Raw genomic sequence first — 26,514 nt, forward strand, 5'->3', positions numbered from 1 at the left:
TATTTTTAAAATATGTTAATTTTATCAATTTAATTGAATATAATTCCTATATTCATTAAGATAATTTATATATACATATATTATATACAATATATTATATATATATATATATATATTTTTATTATTTTTATATTCTTCTGTAATGAAATTATTAATTTTTATTTTTAAAAAAATTTAAATAATTCCATCTGAATCTCTTTTTCTATCTATTACTTTGCTAAATAGTCTTAGACAATTGACATTGTTTTACAAATTTTTATTTTTTTTATTATTTTATTATTTTGTTGTTAATTCATTATATTATTTATATCCGATAAAATAAATATCAAATTCTGCATTTTTAAAAACAATGCAATAAAATTATAATGGAATGAGCTACAAGAATATATTATATGATTTGTTTATTCTTATCTAGTTTGTAACAAAAATAATAAATAATAGGAAATAGAATATAAAAATCGACCTTCAGCGTCATCTCTTGATTACTAAAAACATTTTTCTAAAAATCATCTTTTTAGAAATATTTAAGAAATGACATTGATTCTCAATTCCCAATTATTTATTTTCTCAATTATTTTACTTTATTTTTGAAGAAATATTTTTAATATTCAAAAGTTAATATTAATGATTAATTTTCCTATCTATTGATAATCTAATGATAATCCTATCTATTTTCTCTTTGTTGTCATTATTTATTGCAATACTCTGAAGATAACGCTGATTTTCATATTTTTAGTTTATCTCTATCTTTTTCTTACTTTATTCCTTTCTATATTTGCTATATAAAATTGATGTATTTAACGGACATTTGATTAACTTTATTACCTTTTAAAATATGTACAAAATATTTGTATAACATACAAAAGTAAAAATATGTAAAATATATTAAAACATAAAAATAATATGTATATATATATTTGTAATATGTTTAGAATAAAAATATATCTGATATAGGGCTATCCGTTTGCTAGAATTACACAGATTGAAATTTTATTACATTTATTATATATTTAGATACGTATTTAAATGTTACCATCTTTAGTATTTGAAGTAAGCAATATATTTAAGGGGTTCTCATATAACAATTCAGTTATTCTTAAAATTTAGAACCCCTGATATGTCATAAACAACGAAGATGGCTTATAGTCAACATTTTGTTAATTGTATATGTAGATATGATATATGTTACTATTTACGAAATTTTTAATTCTGATCAATAAAAAATTAAAATTTGATTAAAATTATGGCTCAAGCGAAACTTAACTCACAAGAAGAAACAAATAGCACGCTAAATGATAAAGAGAAAGAAACTGATGAAAAAGAAGGTATGTATTCTGAAAAAATTATGTTTACTTATTATATATAATCTATTAATTTAATTAATTTTATATTATAATTTGTTTAAAATATTTCATTTAATTTATAATAATATTACATTGTATATATTATAATATAATTTGAAAATATTACATATAATATTCAGATAATATTATAATAATATTAATCACAAATAAATTTTATTAAAAATATTGATAGGCTCAACAACAGTATTAGAATGTGCAGTTTGTCTTCAACCATGTATATATCCTGCAAGATTACCTTGCAATCATATATATTGTTATCTATGCGTCAAAGGTGTTGCAAATCAAAGTAAAAGATGCCCTATGTGCCGTCAAGAAATTCCTCCTGACTTTCTTAATAGACCACAACTGGTGGAAGTAGATGAAACACAAAAGGAATCAGAACATTTTGAAGAAGAATATCAATGGTTTTATGAAGGCAGAAATGGTAGAGTATTACACAAATTTATTTTAATTTTAAAATTATAAGTTGCTTTTCACAATATATTAAACATAAATCACTACAGATAAACATATATTTTATAAATGCTATAAAAATATTTAAAAATAAAAATTGAGAAAGCATACATTTTTTAATAAAATTCAATGAAATAAAATTATGATTAAATTATTAAAATATTATGAATAAAATTAATTTTATTAATAAATTAAAAATAAAAAGCAAATAACTTCATTATTTGTTAAAAACATGTGATGAAGTATAGAGAAGTTTATATCCTACCCCTTCATAGGTTGGTGGAAATATGATTCAAGGACCAGCCGGGATTTGGAGGATATTTACAACCTAGGTAGCACCCAATGTGAAATTTTAATTTGCGGCATGCTTTATGTAGTTGATTTTAAAAATAATTGTCAGTACAGAAAATATCAACCATATTATAAACGTAATATTAAGCGCGATAAAAAGGATGCACCATGCAAAGGTGTTTCAGGAATAAAATAACTTGTAATCTTATCTTTTATACCATTTTAAATATTGGCATAAAATATTTTTGATTGTACTTATAGTCATATAATTATTTATAAAACTATGTATAATACATAAAATATAAATTTTCATGTGAAATATGTATGACATAAAATTTAATAATTTTCATGTATAATATAATATAAAAAGTATAAGAATTTCCATTATTTTGTTATAAAAAGATAAATATACAATTTAGTTTTAATATGTATATTTATAATAAAATTTCTGTATTCCAGAATATGTTATTTTTCTTTATGAATACCCTAGCTGATTTATTTAAATAAATTTTTTTCACTCTAAATATCATAATTTGTGTAATTTTTTAAATTACATTGTTGCAGGTTGGTGGCAATATGATCAACGTACAAGTCATGAATTAGAAACTGCATATAAACAAGGAAAACGGAATTGTGAATTATTAATCGCAGGATTTCTTTATATTGCTGATTTTGGTTCAATGCTTCAGTTACGTAGAAATGATCCCTCTAGGCGAAGAAAGATTAAGCGTGATTTATATAATGTACCGAAAAAAGGAGTTGCAGGTTTAAGATTAAATAATCAAGATGAAGAAATTACTAGAGAAGTAAGAGGAGCAGAAAGACCAGCTAGTCCTGCAAGTGATGATATGGGTATAATGATTAGTAAAATCAGTTGAAGTTTTAATTCTATTTATAGTTAGTACAGTAATAACTGTACTATATTTATTAGTAATTATATAAATAGATATTATTATTTTATATTTAAAGGCACCGGAGATGGTACAAATACTCCAGTACCTCCAAGTAATACACCACAAACACCAGCTGGTGGAACAGCAAGTGGTGATGCTACACCCCTAAATGACAGAATGGAACAAAGAGACTCTTTACATCAGGTATTAGAACAAATGCGTTCCTTAGTTCTGAGAGAACATTTATCTTCAGATACAGATGATGAATTAGAGGAAGATGAAGAAAGTGAATCACCTTCCACTCATCCTACATTATAATGACTACAAACATCTAACATAATTCCTATGCATCAAATGAAGATCATTTTCAAAAAATTTAATTTATTGAAATAAATGTGGCATTCTATTAAGTGAAAAATATAGTATAATAAATTTGTGTACATGTTCAAAGATACAAAACATTTATATGTACTGTAATGTACTGATATGCAATCTGTACATTACTCTGTGATGCTTATTAAAAACAAAACAATTAAGTACAATTAAGTCTTTCACAATTAAATGATTATTATTATTTCAGTAAATAATTATTTGAAATATTCTTTTGCATATAATGATTTTTCAATAATTGCTTTATAAATATGCATATTTGTAATTTTACACTTTTTATCATCTCCTTAAGAAATGTTCTCCAGAAAAAAAAGTATCATTCCATATTCCTGTACTTCAATATTGACTTTACTTAATTGATATTTATGTAATTTTAATTTTATAATTATTGTTGATTATAAAAGTCGTAATTTAAGTCATTGACAGTTAAAAATTTCTTAAATCTTTTTATTTTTAAAAAATAACAATAAGATATTATCTTTGAGCACACAAAATGTAACATATTCAAAAATTTAGCGATATTTTTTTGCTTGCATATTCGGCATAACTAGCGCACTGCCATTTCCTCGCATTTGTTATCAGTATTTTTTATATTAGTATCTTAAATTTATGCATTATTACAATTTAAAAACAACAATTTTCAATCGACTTGTTAATAATATTGTTAAAAATAAATTTGATAATTGTTAAAAAGTTATTGTGTTTTTCAAGTTTCATAGATAAAATGATTCTATTAATTTTTTAATGATAACAAATTATTTTTTATGCATTAATTATTTAAATATTGAATATAAAGAAAGATTATTAATATTAAAATAATTATACAAAATTATATAAATTACTTAAATATATTTTTAAAAATTTAATTTAAATATTTATATTTAAAAATATATGATAATTTCTCAAGAAATAAAAAAAGAAAAATATGTATATAAATGTAAAATATATAATTCATCTTAGATATATTATATAAAAATTTTGAATGAGAATATGAAATGAAAAATATGAAAATGAAAATATGTGTAAGATTTTTTTTCTTGTCATTTTTATATGTCACATGTGCAGAATACAATGAATATATAAGTATATATCTCCTAGAAAATATTATATGTATCAATTTTAAATTCTTAAAAAAAACATTTAATTTAGAATAAATGATATATATCAATATACATTAAATTTTTGTTTAAGAAAATTAACTTACATAAATCAATAATTATTTTATTATTATGAAATTTTACTTAAAACTATTTTAAAATGCTATAGTATTAAAAAAATTTTGCGAGGAAATTTTAAATATATCAATTTTATATTAATAATTCGATAATAGAAAACAATAACTTTAAAATTATAACAAATAAGTTTTTTTAATATTAACATAAAATAAAATTCATTAAGATTTTAATAAAAATGCAAATATAACATACGAAATTAAAATGTATTAATAATATGATATCAAAATATCAAAATATTTTTTTGAAACTATGATAAACTTTGAACTCTTTTTACTCGTTCTTTTTTAATAAATAAAAAATTAAATGAATTTTCAATTACTTTTCTCTGTTATAATATCAAATCAATATTTAGCGATTTGCATCGCAGCATAAAGAGAATTAGATCGTTAAAATACTAATCGACGAATATATTTTAATATTTCAAACAAACAGTTTTTTTAAATAAATTGTCTTTAAAGTTTGCAACAATTTTTTTTTAAATTTCAAAAAATAAGAATAAAACTTTTTATATATTTTTTATATAATAGAACAGAATATTTTTTTCTGCTATTTGTTTTTTTAATTTTTTCCTAACCTCACTTTTTCTTTGATTTGATAATTTCCATTGCTCCTATTTCCTCTATTTCCTTTCTTTTTTTTTAATCAGCTAATAATTTTATTTTTGTATTTCTATTTTTTTCTTAATAAAATTTGTTATTTTTCTTTTTTTTTTTAATATTTTATTTTCTGTTTTTATTTTTTTCATGTTTAATTATAAATCTATTATAATTAAATCTAAATAATTACAACGTAATATTTATCGACATCAATTTTATTAAATTATTAAATAAGACATGCAATATTTTATATAAAAATTAAATATATTCTATTTTTTTTAATTAAATTACTAAACTTTAAAAAATTATTTAAATTATTTAAATTAAATGAATTTAATTTTTATTTGTTAACATATTTATTATATCTCTATTATCTATTAGTAAATTATTTATTAACAAAATAAATGTTTTTTATTATATAGTTGTTATATTTATTTCTAATAATATACATATTATTGAAAAATAATTTTTTTTTAATTTTATCATACATGCATTAAATTTATAATAATTGAATAAAAAATAATTAAATAAATTATAATATATATTTGATACATATTCGGTTAATACGTCATTTATATTATTATTATATTTTAAATTATTATTTATATTTATCTATTATTATATATATATCATTATTATTGTATTTTAAAATATTAATTTACAATATTATTTTTTATTCTATAAAAATTTATTATTATCTTTCAAATTTAAAATATATAAATTAAAATTGTTGTATGAATCTTAAAAAATGTAATCGTTATATGATCATTCAATTAAAAAGTTTGTACATATTTTATAGATATACATATATACATATATACGTTAAAATAAAAATTATTAATACTTTGCGTATTATATATAAAATATTAATGTGAAAATATAACACAAATACTACTTACATAAAATTATGTTAAATGCACTAGATGCATGTGTAAATATTTAAAACGATTATTTGACAGCTATGATTATTATCATTTAAAGATATAACCTTACATTTATGTTTCTTTATTTAAATCTGGATTCATATACTTAAAATTTTCTAAATTATATTATTGTTTCATGAAAAATATTGAAAAAAAAAACAAAAGTATTTTTTTATTAATAAGATCTTATTTTAAAAAATTTCTTCCATAATTATTATAAATAATTATATATATTGAACAAAATAAGGAATTTAAAAAAATATTAAATAATAATAAAATATAAATATTAAAAAGAAATTATATAAAATATATTTCATAAATATTTACTTATATATTAAATATTTTACAAAATTGAAAAAAGAAAATATTATTTTAATTTAAATTTTATATAGAAATAATATAAAAGTATATGAAATGAATGAAAACATATTCAAACAAATAAAAAATAGATTAAAATTAGAATATTATTTAATGAATGATGAATGGTTGAGAGATTGTATAGAATTTTATATGAATCAACATAAAAATGTAAATATTAATTTCAATTTTAGAAATATAAAATCCAAATTATACTTTTTTTTATTTTATTACAATCAAATTTTTTTTCAGTCAAGCATGGAAGAAATATTACAATTTGTAAGAGGACAATGGCAACTTAGTGATTTACGTGAAATTAATAATGACAATGGAAGTTTACCTCCTAAACTTTCAGAAAAAAAATTTATTATATTATCTGGAAATTATATCCTTCAGGTATAAATATTATATTCAAAATGATTATTTAAACATTTTTTTTTTATTCTTATTATTATTATTCAGGTAGAACAAATGTATAATATCACAAAAGCAAAATATAAACAATTAAAAGAAATTAGAAATGTTAATTTCTCAGAAGTAGATCCAGCTGAAGAAGAAATGATGAAAAAGATGACAAAGACTCGTAAAAAAAGAATGATGCAATTAAAATTAACAGATGGAGTACAAAATATAATTGGAATTGAATATAATCCAATATCTCAATTAAATGTATGTTAATGAAAATTATATAAATTACAAAATATTTTAAAAAAATAATTAAATGCTATAATTAAATACTGATATTAATATATTCTTTCTATTAAGGATATGTTATTACCAGGATATAAACTTATGATAATAGGTCCTATAATATGTCGTAGAGGTGTATTGTTATTAGAAGAAGGAAAGCTTAAAGGAATTGGTGGTGAAGTTGATAATTTATTAATATCTAATGCTTTGGAAAATATTTTAGCTAGAGCTTTGTGAGTTTAATTTAAGTTGCTATGAATTGAATTTTAAAAGAAGTAATAAGAAAACCAAAACAAGTAAATTGTCAAATTATTTGAAACAAAATTATAATAATAATAATTTAATATATATATTTATCATTTGCAGAAATTTACCAGAAAATCCTGATCCTTATAATGATAATGAAATAAAATCAAATAATATTCAAAAAGAAGAAATAGATGATAATTTTTTTGAAGAAGATTTTCAAATAAATTTTGCAAATGTCTCAAAAAATACAAATTCACATAATAAAAATGAAGAAATAGCAATAGAATCACATAGTAAAAACGAAACTAAAATATATGATAAAAATCCAATTAAAACAAAAATTGAAAATATTAATACAGAAATTAAAAATGTTCAAAATTATGAAGATGAAAAAATCATAGATGATGATGATTGTTTTTTAGAAATGGTTATTTTCATATTTTATTTTATGAAGAGATTTAATTAAATTTAATTAATATATAGATTATATTTTGAAATTTAATTAATTTTTAAAAATATTTTATTGCAGATTGATGAAAAACAATTTATAGAAACACAAATAGAACAAAATATCATAACACCTTTTAAAACTTTGCCAAATGAAGAAAATAATGATCTTATTATAATAAATGAAGAAGAAGAAAATAAGGATGTAAAACATGACATTTTTAAAAGTACCATAAAAAATGATTCTTCACATTTATATCCTACATCCTTAGTTACTAAAAAAAATGTTTCTCATTCAAAAATTCAAGAAAAACAGTGTTTGTTAATTAATAAAGAAATAAGTGTAAGTTATTGAATTAATTTAAATTTATTTATTTATTTTGCTAAAAAATAATATCTTTTTAATCTTTTTAAAAATTTTATTTAAAATATATTTAATTATACAATTTCTCAGGCTTCAACATCTTCTGAAACAATAACATTGAAAAAAAATAAAATGGATAGACATATTACAGAATTTGTAAAAGTTGTAACTGTTCCAAAAGAAGAGAAAATTTGTGAATTCATTCATGATATAAATAATGAAATAATAACAAATAATATCTTTAAAATTATTCGAGGTCATGTTGAAGTTCTTGGAAAATTATCAAAAAAAGATTCATTATGGATTTTGGAAGCTATAATAGGAGATGGAACTGGAACAATAGAAGTTTCTTTTTCAAATAAGGTTAAGCTATAATTTATTTAAAATAAATTTTTAATTTATGAATTCATAATAAATTTCATTCTATGATTTCAGCTTTTAGAAAATTTATTAGGTTTTAGTGTAAAAGAATTTTCATTGAAGAAGAAATTGAAAAAAAATCCAGAAATTGAGCATGAACTTAGAATGGTATTTTAAATTTGTATTTTTATACAAAATTTTATAATTTTCTAAAAATTTTTAAATATTTATAATTTTTAATAATTTAATTTCGTATCAAAATAAGTAATTCAAAAATAAGTAATAAAAAAATATATAAACATAAAAAATAAAAATATAAATGTTTCAGAGTTTTCGTAATGCAGAACAAAAAATAAAAACATTGGATGCACTTTTGAAATTAGAGTTAAATATAAATAAAAAGCCAATAGTAATCGAAATTATGGATTTAACTGAAGAACAAAAAAAAATAATAGACAAAAGATTATCCAATTTTTTAAAAATTATAAATAGATAAATTGTAATATTCAGTAGATTATTTCATTAATTTTTATTAAATATTTTGATATAATAAAAAATATAAGTAATTTATAATGTATTTAATTATATTTGAACAAAATATATGAATTATAATTTAAAACCTGAATGAATAGCTACTATTCCACATGTCAAATTTTCATATGTTACATTTCTGAATCCTGCTTCTTCTATCATTTCCTAAAATGATTTAATATTTAAATATGAAATATTTTTCTAATAATATATATATATATAAATATCTCTATATTTATATTTTATTTTTATTTTTATATTTACTTTAAAGTCTTCTTGTTTTGGGAATTTTCTAATACTCTCAACAAGATATTGATAGGGTTGCCATTCTCCTGCTATGAGGGTGCCCAAGACTGGTATAATTTGAAATGAATATTGATCATAGATCCTACAAATTTTATTTCATAACATAAATATCTATTTTAACATCCATATATACATAGTTTTTTTATATAATTTACTTTATATAATTTACTTTAAATTAAATAATTACCATTTTAAAAAATTATTATCTACATGACTAAATTCCAAACACATGAAACGACCACCTGGAGTAAGTACTCTGTATGCTTCAGAAAGTACCTACAAGCAATATTATTTTTCTTTTTTAAAAAAGTTAATTTTTGTAAAAATTTTATTTTATTAATTTTCTTACAATAAAATCATAAATATCAAATATAAGTTCATTTATCTTTATTTAAAAATTAATTTAATATTATTAAAATCTAATATATGTTAATTTAATTTACCTTGTCAATATGTGTTACATTTCTAATTCCAAAAGCTATTGTATAAACAGTATATGAATCATTTTTAAAAGGAAGATTTTCTGCATCACTTTGTTGCCAATCAATTTCAACATTATTTTGATTAATCCACCCTAATTTTTTTATTCTATCTTTACCAACTTTTAACATATTTTCATTTATATCACAAACTGTTACAGAACTTTTTAAATTTTGATGATTAAGAGTATTTTTTAAATAATTTAAATAACGAAATGTAATATCTCCTGTACCACCAGCTGAATCTAATAATTTACTGCCATGAGTTGGTCCAAGTCTTTGAATGAATATATCTTTCCAAATACGATGAATTCCAAAACTCATGGCATCATTCATTTGATCATAGGAATTTGCTACTTTTTCAAAGACTGTATATACTAAAAAATTAATTTATTAATAAAATAATAGAAACCAAAAAACTTTCTATCATAATTATTACTAAAAAGTTATTAATTATTAATATCAAATTATTAATTATTATACTAAAAATTAGTATAATAAAAAAAAATTAAAAAATAATATTAATATTAATAATAATATTTCAATTGAAATGAAAATTATATTAAAGAATATTAAGAAAACAGTTTATTATATTTTAATTCTTTATGCATTTTACATTACATTTCAAACTCATATTTAGTGTAATGTTTTTTAATTAAAGAAATATATTATTTTAAAGTAAAAATTATATTTCTTTTAGAAACAAAATATTTTATTATTTACAGTATACAAAGGAAAAACATAAAAATATATCTAGATAATTAAATAAATTGTAAAACACCTTCTTTCACTTTATCGCTTTCTTTAATGGTTTTGTATCCAAAATGAGTTACTTTCTCATTGTTATTAGTTTCAGTAGTATCTGAGAAATATTTCTTAAATAAGAATATCATTCTTTTATTTTCTATTAAATTTAAAAGAAATCTTTGTTTTTCAATCATTTCAAAATATTTTAATAGTAATAACAATAGTAATATCAGTCATGAAAAACTAAATTATTTATGAAATTATCAGAAATTATCAGAATTTTTTTAAGGTTATTTTTAATTTATAATTATTATATAAATATAATTCAAAAATTGATTGTTGTCAAGACGATAGAACAAGAAAGATATTCTGTTTGCTAATTCATAGACATACAATTTATATGATGCTATTTGTAAATGTGACAACGAAATACACATATTAGATTCGTAAGGAACAACCAATGAAATCTAGCTGTCAATTCCTGAATTCCCGCTCTATATAAGTATACGTAATATGTATGTATAATGTAACGTATTGTTATAACAATATTAGAATTCATAAAATAAAAAATTGTTGTATATTACATATATTGTATTATATATTAGTTCATTTTAATTTTACAAATTGTTTATGAAAAAAATAAAAATAAAATATATTATATTATATATATAATAATATGTATATATTATACAATACTAAAACAATTTAACTTTTATTTTAAAAATGAAATAATATTTAGGAATTAATTATAATAAGCGTACTAAACTGATTATTTTATGTCTATATAAATAAAATTTAAATAGAATAATAAAATTTAATAATTATAAATTAATAAAAAATAAATGTATATATTTTATCTATATATATATTATTCATCTATTTAAAAAACTATTTTTTAAGTGTTTCTTTTTTTAAATTAAAATTTATTTATATTTTCTTTGAATAATATTAAACATATTAAAGAAAATCTTTTTTTCCGATATATAAATTAAATTTCCGCGCCATTTAAAACTATGATCAAAGGTACTTTCATGTGAGTGATGAAAAGCCGGTCAACCGCCAGATTCTGATATTATTTATAAAAAAGAAATTTTATGAAAAAATTGTTAATTTAAATTCTAACGAAACGGATTAGAAGACATATTTCATTCTTAAGGTTTGTATTATTTTTAGTTCTAATGTTGACATAGATACATACATCTTTTTTATACGCAGTATCATATAAAGAATTTTAGTTTTGGATGTATAATTCAAGTGATACGAATAGTGTGCACATTTAATGTTAAACAGAACAAACAGTAATATTTATTAGCCAAAAAAAATGTTATGAAAATTTTTACTATATATATATTACATTATGTTGAAATAAGCAAGTGATCAAATAATTTTTGTTAATAAAGTATAAGATAGTTATGTGATATCTTTTAATGCAATACGGTAAAAATAAAAGATATTTGTTTATATTGACATTTATTAAAATAATATAAATAAAAAATAATGTAACTAGAACAAATATATAGGAATAGAAAGAATCGTAACCATATGATCTTCCGGTCGCATTATTTGATAAGTCGAAGCTAAGGTGGCCCAGTTTTAGTTAACGGTTAGGATTGAATAAAAATACTTTCGTGGTATTTAAAAAAAACTTGGTATTTCAGATTACAAGTTCATCTATGTAGTCAAATAAAAATTAATATTCTATAAAAAAGATATATATTATATAACGCGATGAGCATACAACAAAGTACTGAATTAGTTATTTTTGTGACCCATGTTGAAGCAGAGAATTCATTTCTTAAAATCTGGGGTCAAGTTGATAAAAATTCTGCAACATGTGTAGAACGTATGATCTTACCCTTGGTTGAACAATTTGCTAGAAGTCAAGGTTGTGTTGGATCTCAATCAGCCAATTTACGCATCAATGCTCTATGTTGTGCTAGATTCCAAAATGAAGGATATTATCGAGCAAAAGTTATTAATATACGTGCTGATAGCATGGTAGTTCTGCAATTCATAGACTATGGTAATATTGAAGTGTTACCACCTCAAGAAATACATTTACTTGAAAGTATACCTGGTTCTGAATCTCTGCAATCTTTTCCACCTGTGGCATTTGATTTTACATTAATGCATGTATTACCTATAAATGGTATTTGGGAAAATAATATAATCGAGTCAATTAAAAAGACCCTATGGTATAATGAATATAAAATCTTGATTCATACTGTAGTCAATAATCATCGTTTTATTAAACTTTGGTATAATAATGAAGATTTCAGTGAATTATTAATCAATAAACATATGGCAATGAGAGCAACATTGCAAGAAATGTTTAGGTATTTATTTTATATTCATAGATATTTTATTCAAATTATAAAATTTATTTAATTCTTAAATTATATTATTTTAGATTTATTTACAATCTTAATTAATAATCTTAATCTTAATGTAAATAATTATAATTTACAATCTTTACTTTCTTTTATTTTATATTATTTATAATCTTATATTTCATAATTTTATAAATTCATTAGACACGTAAATACAAATGGATTAATAAATTTCATAAATTATTAAATTATTTTATTGAAAATATTAAAAATTTTCATGATAATATATTAAATAAATAAATAAAAATTTTATCTAATAAGTTTTTTTAATTAAATTCAAAATAATATATAAATATTTTATTTTAAATAAAAATTATTTTTATTAATTTTTATATTTCTATAGGCCAAAATGTATACAACAATCTCAAGTACCAATTTATCAACCACCAAATAAACGTCTTATTAGTAATAATTGTACTACAATGACATCATTACAAAATATGGATACATTACATGATGGAAATGAAATGCACGGATTTCAAAGAAATGTTCCTTTGTGTTGTGCAGTTCAACAGAAACATATGATGCAAACTTCCATTCAAGAAGCTCTTGTATTTAAATCTCGTGTTTTGGATGTTCCATCAAAACATGATGTATATGTTTCATTTGTAGAAGATGGTCCACATAAGTTTTCTGTACAACTTCAAAGTACTTCTCAAATATTAAGTATGCTCATGAGAGAAATTAATAGTCATCCTATAGAACCATTACAAGAACCTCCTTTGCCTGGATCAGTATGTTTAGGTCGTTATACACAAGATAAAGTTTTATGTAGAGCTGTTGTAATGTCTGTTATGGAAAATAAGTGTAAACTTTACTATGTTGATTTTGGTCATACAGAAGTGTTACCATATACAGATATTTTCCAATTACCACCTCATTTTATTAATCCAAGAGTACTTTCAATTCGATTTACATTAAGTGGTGTACACGAATTAAATGTTACTGATAAAATGAAAGAATATTTTAAACAAATAGTATCAGGAAAACTACTTGTATTGCATGTTCGACCACCAGAAGGACCACCTTTGGTACAATATGGTGATTTATATGATGATGGAAAAAATATAAAAGATATTTTAAGACAAGCTTTTCCAACATCAGTTATAGTGACATCCATCAGTTCATCTTTTGCATATCAAAAACCAAAAAAATTATCAAAAGGTGTTGTAGAAATTGTACTTGTTTCATTTGTGGAATCTTTTAGAAAATTTTTTGTACAAGTGGAGGATTATATTACATCTTTAGAATTAACAATGAATAATTTAGCAGATTTTTGTAAGACTGCACCTACTTTGAGCCTAACACAATTAAAAATTGGTCTTCCTTGTGCTGCTTTATATGATAATCAATGGTTAGTTAATTGTATATATAATTAAATTAATATATTTATTAATTTAAATTATATTTTATGTTATTACTTTTATTATTATTAGGTATAGAGCACAAATTCTAGGTATAAATGGAGATAATATAAAGGTTTTATATGTTGATTATGGTAATGAAGAAACTGTAAGTTTAACATCTCTCCGTTTAATTCGCGATGATTTAATAAAAAAATTGCCAGCTCAAGCTATAAAATGTGCTTTAAATGGCTGGGAACTTTTACCATGTACCCAGGAAATTCATAATCAGTTTGAGTTATTAATTTTAGAAAAACGTTTACGTTTAAGAGTTCTAGATGTGAATTTAGATGGTATTATAGTAGATTTATATGGAGCAGAACAAAATGATAATATTAAATCTCAAATGTTAGATATAATTAAAAATCAAGAAAAAATAATAAATGAACCATTAAATTATCAAGATGCAGAAAGTCAACATTCTACTAAAATGACTTCAAAAATTGATCAAAGGTATCTAATTATTTTGATTTAATTATAATAATTCAACTAGAATATAAAATATATTCTAATATACATAAAAATTATTTGATTTTATAAATGTATTTTGAATATTTAATAATTTGCTGTATCATAGATCTTGTATAAAAACTACAAATGAAATTTTTGGTTCAATAATGAAAATTTATTCAAATTTTTAATATTAAAATAATTATTTTAAAATAAATAAATATAGTTTGGTAACTTTTTATAAGTTTAATAAATTATTTTTTTAAATCTAATTATTTATTTTTCAAAAAATATTATTTATAAAATTTTTACATTCAATATTAAATCTTAAAAATCAATTTATTTATTTCATTTCATTTTGTTATTTTTTATTATTATATAAAATTTTCAAAGTACAAAAGATATTTGAAATATTTATTTATTAAAAAGTTTTGTTAACAATATTAAATAATTATATTAATTATTGTATTTATATTATGTATATTATATTGATTTCATTTTATGTAAAAAATAATAATTGATATTTTTTTTTAAATTTGTATGAAAAATATTAATCTATTTGTTTTATTATTAATTTTTTTTTTTTAATTTATGTTATAGTGAGGATAAATGGCATAAAAGAAATCAATCAGATTCGTGGCATCAAGAAAAGAACAAGTTTAAAACTTGGAAAGATGAATCAAATGAAGAAAAAATACAAGAAAATAAAAATGAAAAAAGTAGTTTTCATCGTAATGATGTACGAAATGAAAGATTCAATAGAGATGATTTTTCTAATAACAGGAATACAAAAGATAAATGGAACAATAGACATGAACATAATGATTCATTTAAAAATGGAAAGAGTACTAGAGGTGGTAGAAATAGAACTTCAGGATATATACCTAAAAATTCTTCTGATAAAAGTTGGAGTGATAAAGATTCTGATACATCATCCAGAGGTAGTAGTAGACGTGGAAGAAGTAATAATACTCGTGGTTGTTATTCTAGACGTGAAAATATTTCTGGAAAACTGCAGAATAATAAATTTAATGATAGAAATAATGATGGAAGTTTTAAAGGTGGAAAAACGAATAGTAAGTTTTTTAATAAAATATTTAAAATTGAATAAAAATTGAATATAATTTATAAAAAATATATTATTTATATATCTTTATTTTTTATATATTTTAAAGATATGCTAATTATTAATAGGTGATTCTTATCATGGAAATAGAGACAGATTTAAAGAAAAAAAAGGACAAGGATATAGGTTAACACAAAACAAGGTAAAATATTTTTATTCATGTTTCATACATATATTTGGATTTAAAAGCATCAATATTGATATATCTTAAGAAATTTTAATTCTTAATGTCAAATTAAATAATAAATTATTTTTTATTTTAGTTAAATGATAATTTTGCATCTGATGAAGAAGGACGAAAATATAGTCCTATGCGAAATAAAAATGAATTTTATATTCCATGTCCCAGAATAATTATTGGAGCTACAAGAATTTGTGAAGTAGTTTTTATAAATAATCTTTCTGATTTTTTTATACAATTACATTCTGATTATGTTGCCTTGGATTCTATAATGGATAATATTGCATCAATATATGAAATTGGGGGGGAGTTAATGAAAGAATCTGATATATTAAATGGAACATATTGTATTGCTCAATATTCAGAAGATCTGAAATGGTATAGAGCCGTGATCAAATCCACTATAAAAAACAATGCAATTGTACAATTCATAGATTATGGTAATACAGAAACAGTTAAATTTGATAAAATTAAATCTATTCAAAAAGAGTTTTTGAAACTTCCAATACAAGCTGTACATTGTAAATTATTTGGTGTAAAGGATAATCTTGATAAAGATAAAATAAAAAATTTTGAAGATGCAGTTATAGGCAAAACATTAAAAGCAGAATTTATAAATGAAGAAAATGGCATATACAATATCTTATTGAAAGAAAATATTGATAATTGTTCAACAAATACTTTTATAAACCAAAAATTTTGCGAAAATATAGATTTGCCAAAAGCAAAAGAAGACAAAATATCCAATAAAATATTTATTTCTAGTATAAGACAATTTAATGAACCTGATTATGTATCTTTAGATGCTGTATGGAATACAGTTTTATATACACCTGAAACTAAAAAAGATGTGATTATTACATGGTTTACGAATCCCAATAATTTTTATTGTCAAATACTTGATAAAGAAAATCAATTTAGAATTATGATGAATCAAATTCAGAAAATATATGTTGGAAGAGAACCAGTTTCGCATACATTACAGGTTATAATAAATAAATAAATAAATTTGTATGCATGAAATATGTTATAAATAGATTTTTATAATTATTTTTAGGTTGGATCTCCTATAATAGCAAGATTCTCTGATGATGGAGCTCTTTACCGTGCAGAAGTCATTGAGCTAAACAAATTAAATGGTCATCTGATTCAATATATAGATTTTGGAAACAATGCTGTAGTTAATCCTCGAAAAATTTATCCAGTAGAAAAAAATTTGATGTATCTTCCTAAACAAGCTGTTCAGTGTTCCTTATTAAATATTGCTCCATTAGATGGTATTAGTTGGTCTAAAGTTAATACAAAAGCAATTGATAATTGTTTTAATGCTGACAAATATAAGTGTATTTTCCATGATATAAAAAATAATAAATATTCAATATCATTAATTAATGAGGAAACTGATGTAGGTAATATGTTAGTTGAACAAAATCTTGCATCTTTTAATTCAAAAATTAAATCACATATTACTGAAGGTAAGATAATTTTTAATATATATATCTATATATTAAAAAAATATTTATTTATTTTTTTATTTATTTATATATATTTTTTATTTATTATATATTTATGTATATATCGTAATTTTTTTTTTTTAGATAAAAACTCTTTAAAATCAACAATTTCATGTGATATAGAAAGAATGGATATAAATCTTTTAAATGGTCAGACACTTAGAGTAAATGTTTCAAGTGTTGAAAATGCATCAAAATTCTACATTCAAATTCCTTCAGCTACTGAATGTGAAAAAATAATTAACAATTATATGGCTGACAAAAATCCTGAGGTATGTTTTACACTATATTACTATATTTAATAATAGAGATGTAATTGTATTATTCATAATTATATTTGCAATATAATATAATATAAAGATATTTAATTTAATATTTAATGCATGAAAATTATTTATATATATAAAAATTGCTTACAAAATTGAATTTATGTTTTAATGTTAAAATACTTAAATATCATTTCATAAACAATATTTTCAAACAAAATATATTTTATATTAAATAAAAATAAATTTCTTAATTAGAAATTTAAAAAAAATTATAAATATAAAAAAATTATATATTATAATATGATCATATTATCAAAAATAGATATTGTATAAATTCTAAAATATTTTAATATTGATACATTTTTTATATAAATATTATAATTATTTTATAACATGAATTAATTAAATATATTAGTTTTATTTCTATTATAATAATTGTTTTTTTTATTATATATTTCTGAAATTATTAAATAATAAAAAATTACAATAACAAACTAATTCTCTCACTAACAGAATTTGTTAAAAATCGTATGCAGTTGAAATAATAATCCATTACTAATCTTTGTTATCCTAATCATATATTTTTTGCATTTCATTGCACGATGTATGGTATTAATAACTTAATTAGTAAAGTATATCTTCTCTGTGCTGTATTCTGTTTTCTCCTACCAAGTTGTATTAAGAACCTATTTAATATATTTATATATTCATCATAAAAAATAATATCCCTGCCATTTTGTATTTTGACTCATAATATTTAAATATAATATATGTTATTAAATAAAAGAGGTAAGTTGTAGTTATATCTTTCATAGGATTATTTTTTACAGTTATATTATATATATTATATTATGTGTTTATTGTTATAATATTTAAATTAAAATATAGTAAAATTATTAATAATATATTAAAACAAAATCCATTTATTTATTTTTAAATTTATTTACGAAATTTTATTCTAAATATTATAAATATATAGTCTTCTATTTTGAATATATGTAAAATTATTTAATTTTTTATACAAAAATAAATATTTAAATATCTTTAAAATTAAATATTTTAAATGTAATATTTTTAATTTATTTTAAATAAACTGTACATGTTCATAAGATAATAATAATGTTTTTAGTTTTTTTTATTTATTTATATAATACATTATCATGTTTAATGAATAATTATATTAATAAAATTAAATAAATTATTATTTCATATTATATCTAACATTGCATGCTAATTTCTCATTAAATATAAAATATAAATATATTGGATATACATGTTAAATAATTTATGATGTTTTGACACTAATCAAAATGAAATAATTTTGAATTTCTATTGTATTTTTATTGTATTGTATTTTGAAATTTTACATATAATATTATATATAATTATTTGACAGAAAATTTTAAATTTTAAATTATTGAAGATCATTAAAGTTCAATATATTATAAGAGTAATATCATTAAAAAAAATTTTTCAAAATTGAAATTTTTTATAAATGAAATAATGTATAATAAATTTAATAACTTGAACAATATTGGTAAGGATAAGTATGATAATGGCAGGTGATGCAACGATTATCAACCCATGAGATATGCCTAGGCACAGGTTGCTTGGTTTATTCAAATGGAATTTGGAGACGAGCGGTAATCAGTAACCATTCACAGTCCACAGGCTTTAATGTAAAATTCATTGATACTGGAGCATATGATGAAATTTTCTCAGATAGTGTGAGTTTAAAAAAAAAAAAAGGATAATAAAAAGAGATTAATTTAAATATTAGATTTAATTTGTGTATAAATAATATAACATTAGTGCTAAGAGTAGAAGTTATTTAATACCATACTTGCTGCATTGAAGATTGTTGATACAATGATGCAATTCATTTTTGCAAATTAAAGATTTATATAAGTAGAATAAAATTTTTTTTATTTATATTAAATTTATTGTATTATTTATAAATCTATAAATTATTATTATATTGCTTGATTTTAAACAAAGTACTTAGTTAAATATTTAAAATATTTAATATAATACATTGTTTATTCACTATAGTAAAGATATCTTTATTTGCTTTTATTTCATTTTGATAATGATACGTTTTTAGTAATTAATATAACTTATTAATTCAGGTGTTAGCTTTACCAGGAGAGCTTTCAGTAATGCAGAATCAAGCAGTGGAATGTTCCCTTGTAAATACTATATCTATTCCTGAAAGAGATATTACATTGAAAGACCTTATTGAAGGAAAAGAAGTAATTATATATGTGGATGAAATTGATGATAATAGGTAAATTTAATTTTCATTATAAATTATTATTAGAATATTTTTTTGTTATTTATTTTGTAAAAATCAAAGTTTTTATTTTGAATATAGTGAAACTCATAATGTAATATTATTCAAAAAATAAGTAAAATAAATTTTTGTTGATATGTATTTATATATTAAATACATATTATTAAATTATATTAAATTATTTATATAAATTAATAAAAAATAGGAAGTTAAATTCACAAAATTTTAATTAAGAATATATTCATTTAATTAAATTTTAATTATTTTGAATTTTATCAATTACTTTATAATTTTTTTTGCTTTTTTATATATCTATGAAATTTATTTTTTCAGGCTTATTGTAAAATTATTTGATTTGAATGGTAATAAAATAAATATTTCTGGAGATATAGATGAAAAAATATCACCAATATGTCCAATGCCCATTTTAAGTTCTACTCATAAAGTATCTGTATCATATGCAGATCATTCTGCTAGTATTTGGTTACAACGTAATGCAGAATATAATTTAGATAAAAATTTAGTTGAAGCACTTGATCAGTATTATTCTACTTCTGGAAAATTATTGGAACCAAAAGTTGATCTTTTATGCGCTGTTAAAAGTGTAGATGGTCACTGGTACCGAGCTAAAATTATAAAATGTACAGAAAATGGAGTTTATGTAAATTTCATTGATTATGGCAATAATGAAGAAGTTACTTCTTGTGTAGTAATGGTTTTAGATTCACATTTTTATATACCACATCAATTAGCTATCAATGTATCATTACCGGTAACGCTTAATGGTACAATAACTGAACAATTAAATATATTACAAAATTATTTATCAAATAAAGAACTTACTGCCGTTTTTCATAATTTAAATAAAAAATGGACAGTGGAATTGCTATATAATGGAGAAAAAATTAGTGATAAATTTCGTTCTCTTAATTCAGAATCACAACAGGGAATATCTGAAATGAAAAAACCTCAAATTCATAATATAACAATGGGTTGTAAATATAATGTATGTGTATCTCATGTTGATTCACCTAGTCAATTCTGGCTTCAACTTGTAGATGATGCGACAAATCTTTCTAATAAACAAAAGCAACTTCAAATTCAAGCTCCTACATTTTCAGAAATAGATGGAATATTAGAAGAAGGAAGTTTGTGTGTTGCTGTGTATACTATAGATAATTTATGGTATAGAGCACAGGTTCTCGATGCCGACGAAGATATCACAACTGTTCGATTTATTGATTATGGAAATACAGATGTTATTGATAATAAATCAGGAAATATTCGGCAAATACCAGATTCGTGGAAAGAAATAGAAGAATATGCAATTAAATGTAGATTAGATATCATTCCTATAGAGTCAGAAGATTGGAATATTACAACTTGTGAAAAATTTGAGAATTTAATTTCTGTTGAGTCTTTACAAGCTATAGTAGTAGCAAATAGTGTTCCAAAACGAATAGACTTATTAATAAATGACAAAAGTGTTAGTGAATCATTAGTTGAAGATCACCACGCTATAAAAATTCATACTGAAGAAGAATTGATAGATGAAATAATTGATCTCGAATTGGATCCCCATTCTGCTTTTGTAAGTCATATTAATTCTCCAAATGAGTTTTGGGTTCAGGAAGAAAAATCTGTTGGTGATTTAGAAATTATGACTGATAGATTTATTGTAGCACACATGTTTGCTAAAGTCGATGAAATTAAAGAAAATTTATTGTGTGTTGCTAAATATCCTGAAGATGAATGTTGGTATAGAGCACGCGTTATATCACACAGTGATAATGCTACACGAGTTATATATATTGATTATGGAAACTCAGCTACCTCAACTGAAATACGTGCTATACCGGCAGATCTTGCGGAAATACCACCTCTATCAAGAAAATGTTGTTTAGTTATGCCAGAAGAAATTACAGAATGGTCAGAAAAGGCTTGTGAAGAATTTATAGCATTAGCAGCTGATGGAGCAACTATATTTTTATTAGATGTAATCAAAGAAGATGAAACGTCATTGGTGAAATTAACATTAGATGATAAGAATGTAACAGATATACTTGCAAATTTCTGCCAACGTTACCCATCAATTATAGAAGAACGATTACCTCCTTTAGGTGAAGAAAATTCACCAAATGTATTTATTAGTCGTATTAATACACCAGATGAATTTTGGATTCAAACTGAAAGTAATATTACAGATTTAAATATGATGATAGATAGATTAAAAGCAGCATCTACTTTTCTTCCATTAAATACATTTGAAATTGGTACTATTTGTGCTGCAAATTATTCAGAAGATAATCAGTGGTATAGAGCAAAAATTCTTTCACATTCTGAAAATGGCACTGAAGTTTTATATATAGATTATGGTAATACAGCAATTACAAACGAAACACGAATGTTACCAGTAGATATAATAAATATTCCTCCTTTAGCAAAACGTTGCACTTTACAAAAACCAGATATCATAAATTTTTGGCCTTTGGATGCTTATAAAACATTTGAAAATCTTGCTGCAAGTGGAGAAACAATGTTTCAATTTGAAATTCTTGATAATACTAGTGATCCTGTTTGTATTAAATTAATTTATAATGAAAAAAATATTGTTGATATTTTAGTACCATTTTCTAAAAATATATCTAAGGATGGTTTAGAAAGTAAAGAAGAATTATACAAAGATAAAAATGCTAATGAAATGAAGAATAATAATGAAGAAAAAATTTTGAAAACAGAAGAAATAAATGAAATAAGCAAAGAAAATATAGATATAAATAAATTTCAAGAAAATATTGAAAGTCAAAATCAAGAAATTGAAAAAAATAATTTATGTTTGAGTACTTCTATTATAGAACTTAGTGTAGATGAAATAGTTCAAAATATGAAAATGGATGAACCAGAAGAAGATGAAGATATGTTTAATACTCATAACAACATTATTGAATCTTGCCATGAAAATAATAATGATAAACTAAAAAATGATTTAAAACATTTAAAACCACAAGTTGAAATACAAATATGTAACAAAGAAAATGAAATGCAAGATATTCAAAATAATACAGAAAGCAATAAAATGCATGATGAAATAAAAATTATGAATGAGGAAATTTTATCAAATACAAAAGATAACATTGAAACAATTCTGAACTCGCCAAATATTAAAAATGTAGAAAATCTTGAAACACAACAAAATAATATAATTCCAGAAACACAAATATGCAATAATGAAATAAGAATATATGAATCAAATATACAAAATCATTGTAAAAATCCTAATAATGAAAATACATTAGAATCAGAAAAATTTGTCAAAATACAACATACAAAAACATTAGAAAAAAATGGAACAAATAAATCTTCTATAAGTTTTAGAAAAGAAGAATCTTTATGCATTGATGAAGAAGAAAAAAGTAATGCTGAAACATTACAAAACATTAATGAAATAAATGTTAATATAACAGATTTTAAAGATAAAATTATTAGTTCAGAAATACAATTAAGTAATTGTGAAATAGGAATACATGAATCAAATATAAATATTCAATGTTGTGGAAATTCTAATAATGAAAACACATTACAATCTGCAGAAGAATTTGCCAAAGTACAATATACAGAAACATTAGAAAAAAGTGGAACAAATAAATCTTCTATAAGTTTCAGAAAAGAAGAATCTTTATGCATTGATGAAGAAGAAAAAAGTAATGCTGAAAACAATAAAACATTACAAAACATTAATGAAATAAATGTTAATATAACAAATTTTAAAGATAAAATGATTAGTTCAGAAATACAACTAAGTAATTGTGAAATAGGAATACATGAATCAAATATAAATATTCAATGTTGTGAAAGTTCTAATAATGGAAAAACATTACAATCTGCAGAAGCACAAGAAAAAAATATAACAAATAATTCTTCCATAAGTTTTTTAAAAGCAGAGACTAATATTTCAAATATTGATGAAAAAAAATGTAATATTGAAAGTAAAAACAATAATGAAATAAATGTTAATATAATAAATTCTGAAAATTTTGAGGTAAAAGATACAGATGAAAAAATATTTTCAGATTTACAATCTACTGAAGTAAAAAACAACGAATTTAAGATTATTGACGAGCAAGATAGAATTCCATTAATTGTGACAACTGTGACAATTTCTGAAAATGTTAATGAAAATAATGATATAACAAATTCTTCACAGTTTGAAAGTGCTTCTACAACATCAGAATAATTATTAATTCTAAACTAACTTTAATTATTTGAATACTTCTTTTAAGTAATATTAAAATTACATCTTCAAAATGAATGTTATTTACTTTTTTAAAAAAATTTATATTTAATTTAGAACTATTTTATTATATGAATAATATTTTGCTCGAAAATATAAGATTATTGTAAAGAAGAAATATTATATTTTGTCAAAAAAGAAGTTAATGAACAACATTCCCAACCGTACATAACAGCTTTAAATGTAAAGTATAAAATATTTTTATTCATATATTATTTTTTATCTCATTATTAAGAATAATACTTGCATTGTTTGATTATGTAATGTATTAAATAATTTTCATATGTACTCTTATAAAATATAACAGAATATTGTTGTAATAATTATTATATTATAATTATTATATGATTTTTTTTTAATTAAAATATAAATTTTCTTTGATTAATTTGATATAACATTTGAAAATTATTAAATTTATATGTTTATATAACTCATTTTGAATGATTTATAATAATTTTTTGATGATAAAAATAATGAAAGTTGCAGAATTCTTTGTATTTTAATAAATTAATTTTGTTTTCAAATATTTTATAATTGAAGTACATATAATTTTCACGTTAATTAATGTGTTGTTTTTATTAACATTAATATACTGAAAAATTATAAAATAATAAAAATTATCAAAAAAACCTATAAATAATAATATAAATATATTATTATTGTTAAGGTACTAATTATAAAGTTAAGAATAAATTTTATAATTGAAGAATAGATATTTTATAAAATTATAATAAAAAGTCAAATTTATGATAAAAAGTGAGATTTAATAAATTTTCGACATATTTTTTTCTATAATAACTTAAAATTAAATTTTTGATTTGGAAATATTAATTTTTATTGCTACAACATTTTTCTTTTTTAAATAATTATATTTAAAATAATGAATACAATAATAATATTTCAATACTGATGTTAATAAAAACTAAATCTGATTGTTATAATTAATTTAGTTTCTATTGCAGCAAGTATGTTTTTTTTAAGTTTTCATACAAACAAATACAGAGAGATAAAATTTATCAATTATGCATTCATGTATAAGCTAATAATTTTTATCAAATAGTTTTTCATACTTGTATGATGCTTAACAATAACATTAAAATGCCTTTAAGAGTGATTGTTAATACATTTTATAGTTAATATATATATATATATATATATATATACACAAGTGTAGTATTTTATTAATTGATGATACAATGTCTTTTCCATAAATGTTTATTACGATAATGTACGTAAATATATGCTCTATAATTATTACTTTTATACTACATTAAAAAATGTAAACTTAAATAAGTATATTATACTTTAATATGTATATTAGCATTTAAGAAACAGATTATTTCTTAATCAGAAATTGTTCTTAATATATTTCAAATATGAAATCAAAATATCAAAAGAAAATATATGTTTATGAAATTTTTACTTTAAAAAAATATGAATAATCAATTGTTTTATAACAATAATCAGAAATTTTTATAATTTCAAAATTAATAACAATATTTCTAAAAACTAATCATATTTTCTGTTTCTTAAATTCTAAAAAAATATTCTAATAAAATAGCATATATGTATATACTACTTTAAAAATAATTTTAATAAACCAATGTAGTAAAACAAATTACGTACTAAAAAAAAATCAGTAAAAATTTATTTTATTATTTATGTTATTTTTCTGTGTTATTTTTTATCAAAATGCATAAATGCTAATTTCGTTTATTTTTTATTTTATATATTTATATAAGTGTAAACATATCTTTATTTCAAATTATAAACGTTATTAAAATATTAAAACATAAATCAACCTCATGTACTTTACATAGCATATATACAGTATTTCATTCTTTAACAAATATGAGATTATGTAAGCATTTTTATTATAATAAAATATATTTTCTAATACGAATTTAAAAATGTTTATTATT

General features: G+C 20.5%; 3 protein-coding genes and 1 long non-coding RNA gene across 8 annotated transcripts in view; 2 read left to right on the forward strand and 2 right to left on the reverse strand.

Annotated features, from left to right (window-relative positions):
* The window catches only part of LOC133667803 (uncharacterized), a 28,081-nt gene extending 21,862 nt beyond the window's left edge, over positions 1-6,219 (reverse strand). The window contains exon 1 of the long non-coding RNA XR_009833408.1: positions 6,122-6,219. This is a non-coding gene — a long non-coding RNA (uncharacterized LOC133667803). The remainder of the gene's footprint in view (positions 1-6,121) is intronic.
* Positions 259-9,231, forward strand: LOC108002072 (recQ-mediated genome instability protein 1). Of its 3 annotated transcripts, none has more exons than XM_017063474.3 (12): positions 259-1,325; positions 1,537-1,788; positions 2,673-2,972; positions 3,078-3,205; positions 6,755-6,898; positions 6,965-7,171; positions 7,268-7,425; positions 7,559-7,868; positions 7,971-8,231; positions 8,343-8,615; positions 8,688-8,780; positions 8,941-9,231. In XM_017063474.3, the coding sequence occupies exons 1-12, from the start codon at positions 1,244-1,246 to the stop codon at positions 9,106-9,108; spliced, it is 2,376 nt and encodes a 791-aa protein (XP_016918963.1). In that variant the 5' UTR covers positions 259-1,243; the 3' UTR covers positions 9,109-9,231. The 3 variants fall into 3 exon arrangements, with proteins under 3 accessions (XP_016918963.1, XP_016918964.1, XP_028524705.1); XM_017063475.3 differs by having other exon boundaries at positions 2,673-2,960; XM_028668904.2 differs by lacking the exons at positions 259-1,325; positions 1,537-1,788; positions 2,673-2,972; positions 3,078-3,205 and adding an exon at positions 3,587-6,673.
* Positions 9,118-10,869, reverse strand: LOC108002069 (2-methoxy-6-polyprenyl-1,4-benzoquinol methylase, mitochondrial). Its single transcript, XM_017063472.3, has 5 exons — positions 10,710-10,869; positions 9,893-10,305; positions 9,637-9,725; positions 9,408-9,531; positions 9,118-9,308 (listed from the first exon to the last, which is right to left on the reverse strand). The coding sequence occupies exons 1-5, from the start codon at positions 10,867-10,869 to the stop codon at positions 9,219-9,221; spliced, it is 876 nt and encodes a 291-aa protein (XP_016918961.2). The 3' UTR covers positions 9,118-9,218.
* A 291-nt stretch (positions 10,870-11,160) lies between these two features.
* LOC108001973 (maternal protein tudor) lies at positions 11,161-26,495 on the forward strand. 3 transcript variants are annotated; one of them, XM_062087091.1, is made up of 12 exons: positions 11,679-11,831; positions 12,334-13,011; positions 13,409-14,419; positions 14,502-14,921; positions 15,519-15,994; positions 16,113-16,186; positions 16,308-17,210; positions 17,283-17,700; positions 17,824-18,011; positions 19,571-19,735; positions 20,138-20,295; positions 20,635-26,495. In XM_062087091.1, the coding sequence occupies exons 2-12, from the start codon at positions 12,404-12,406 to the stop codon at positions 24,533-24,535; spliced, it is 8,322 nt and encodes a 2,773-aa protein (XP_061943075.1). In that variant the 5' UTR covers positions 11,679-11,831; positions 12,334-12,403; the 3' UTR covers positions 24,536-26,495. The 3 variants fall into 3 exon arrangements, with proteins under 3 accessions (XP_061943076.1, XP_061943075.1, XP_061943074.1); XM_062087090.1 differs by lacking the exon at positions 11,679-11,831 and adding an exon at positions 11,872-12,112; XM_062087092.1 differs by lacking the exon at positions 19,571-19,735 and having other exon boundaries at positions 11,161-13,011.
* The last annotated feature ends 19 nt before the right edge of the window (positions 26,496-26,514 follow it).

The sequence above is a fragment of the Apis cerana genome, linkage group LG1 (assembly GCF_029169275.1).
Source record: "Apis cerana isolate GH-2021 linkage group LG1, AcerK_1.0, whole genome shotgun sequence".
In the NCBI taxonomy this organism is placed as follows: domain Eukaryota; kingdom Metazoa; phylum Arthropoda; class Insecta; order Hymenoptera; family Apidae; genus Apis; species Apis cerana.

Bases quoted from the DNA above. Each gene is read 5' to 3' on its own strand.
- LOC108002069 (XM_017063472.3), bottom strand. From the start codon at position 10,869: ATGATTGAAAAACAAAGATTTCTTTTAAATTTAATAGAAAATAAAAGA. The intron at 10,306-10,709 runs GTGTTTTACAAT...TTAATTTTTTAG, and splicing joins AAGCGATAAAGTGAAAGAAG to TATATACAGTCTTTGAAAAA. The intron at 9,309-9,407 runs GTAAATATAAAA...AAATCATTTTAG, and splicing joins CAAAACAAGAAGACTTTAAA to GAAATGATAGAAGAAGCAGG.
- LOC108002072 (XM_017063474.3), top strand. From the start codon at position 1,244: ATGGCTCAAGCGAAACTTAACTCACAAGAAGAAACAAATAGCACGCTA. The intron at 1,789-2,672 runs GTAGAGTATTAC...ACATTGTTGCAG, and splicing joins GTTTTATGAAGGCAGAAATG to GTTGGTGGCAATATGATCAA. The intron at 7,869-7,970 runs GTTATTTTCATA...ATTTTATTGCAG, and splicing joins ATGATTGTTTTTTAGAAATG to ATTGATGAAAAACAATTTAT.
- LOC108001973 (XM_062087091.1), top strand. From the start codon at position 12,404: ATGAGCATACAACAAAGTACTGAATTAGTTATTTTTGTGACCCATGTT. The intron at 14,420-14,501 runs GTTAGTTAATTG...TATTATTATTAG, and splicing joins GCTTTATATGATAATCAATG to GTATAGAGCACAAATTCTAG. The intron at 18,012-19,570 runs GTATGTTTTACA...TGATAATGGCAG, and splicing joins TGGCTGACAAAAATCCTGAG to GTGATGCAACGATTATCAAC.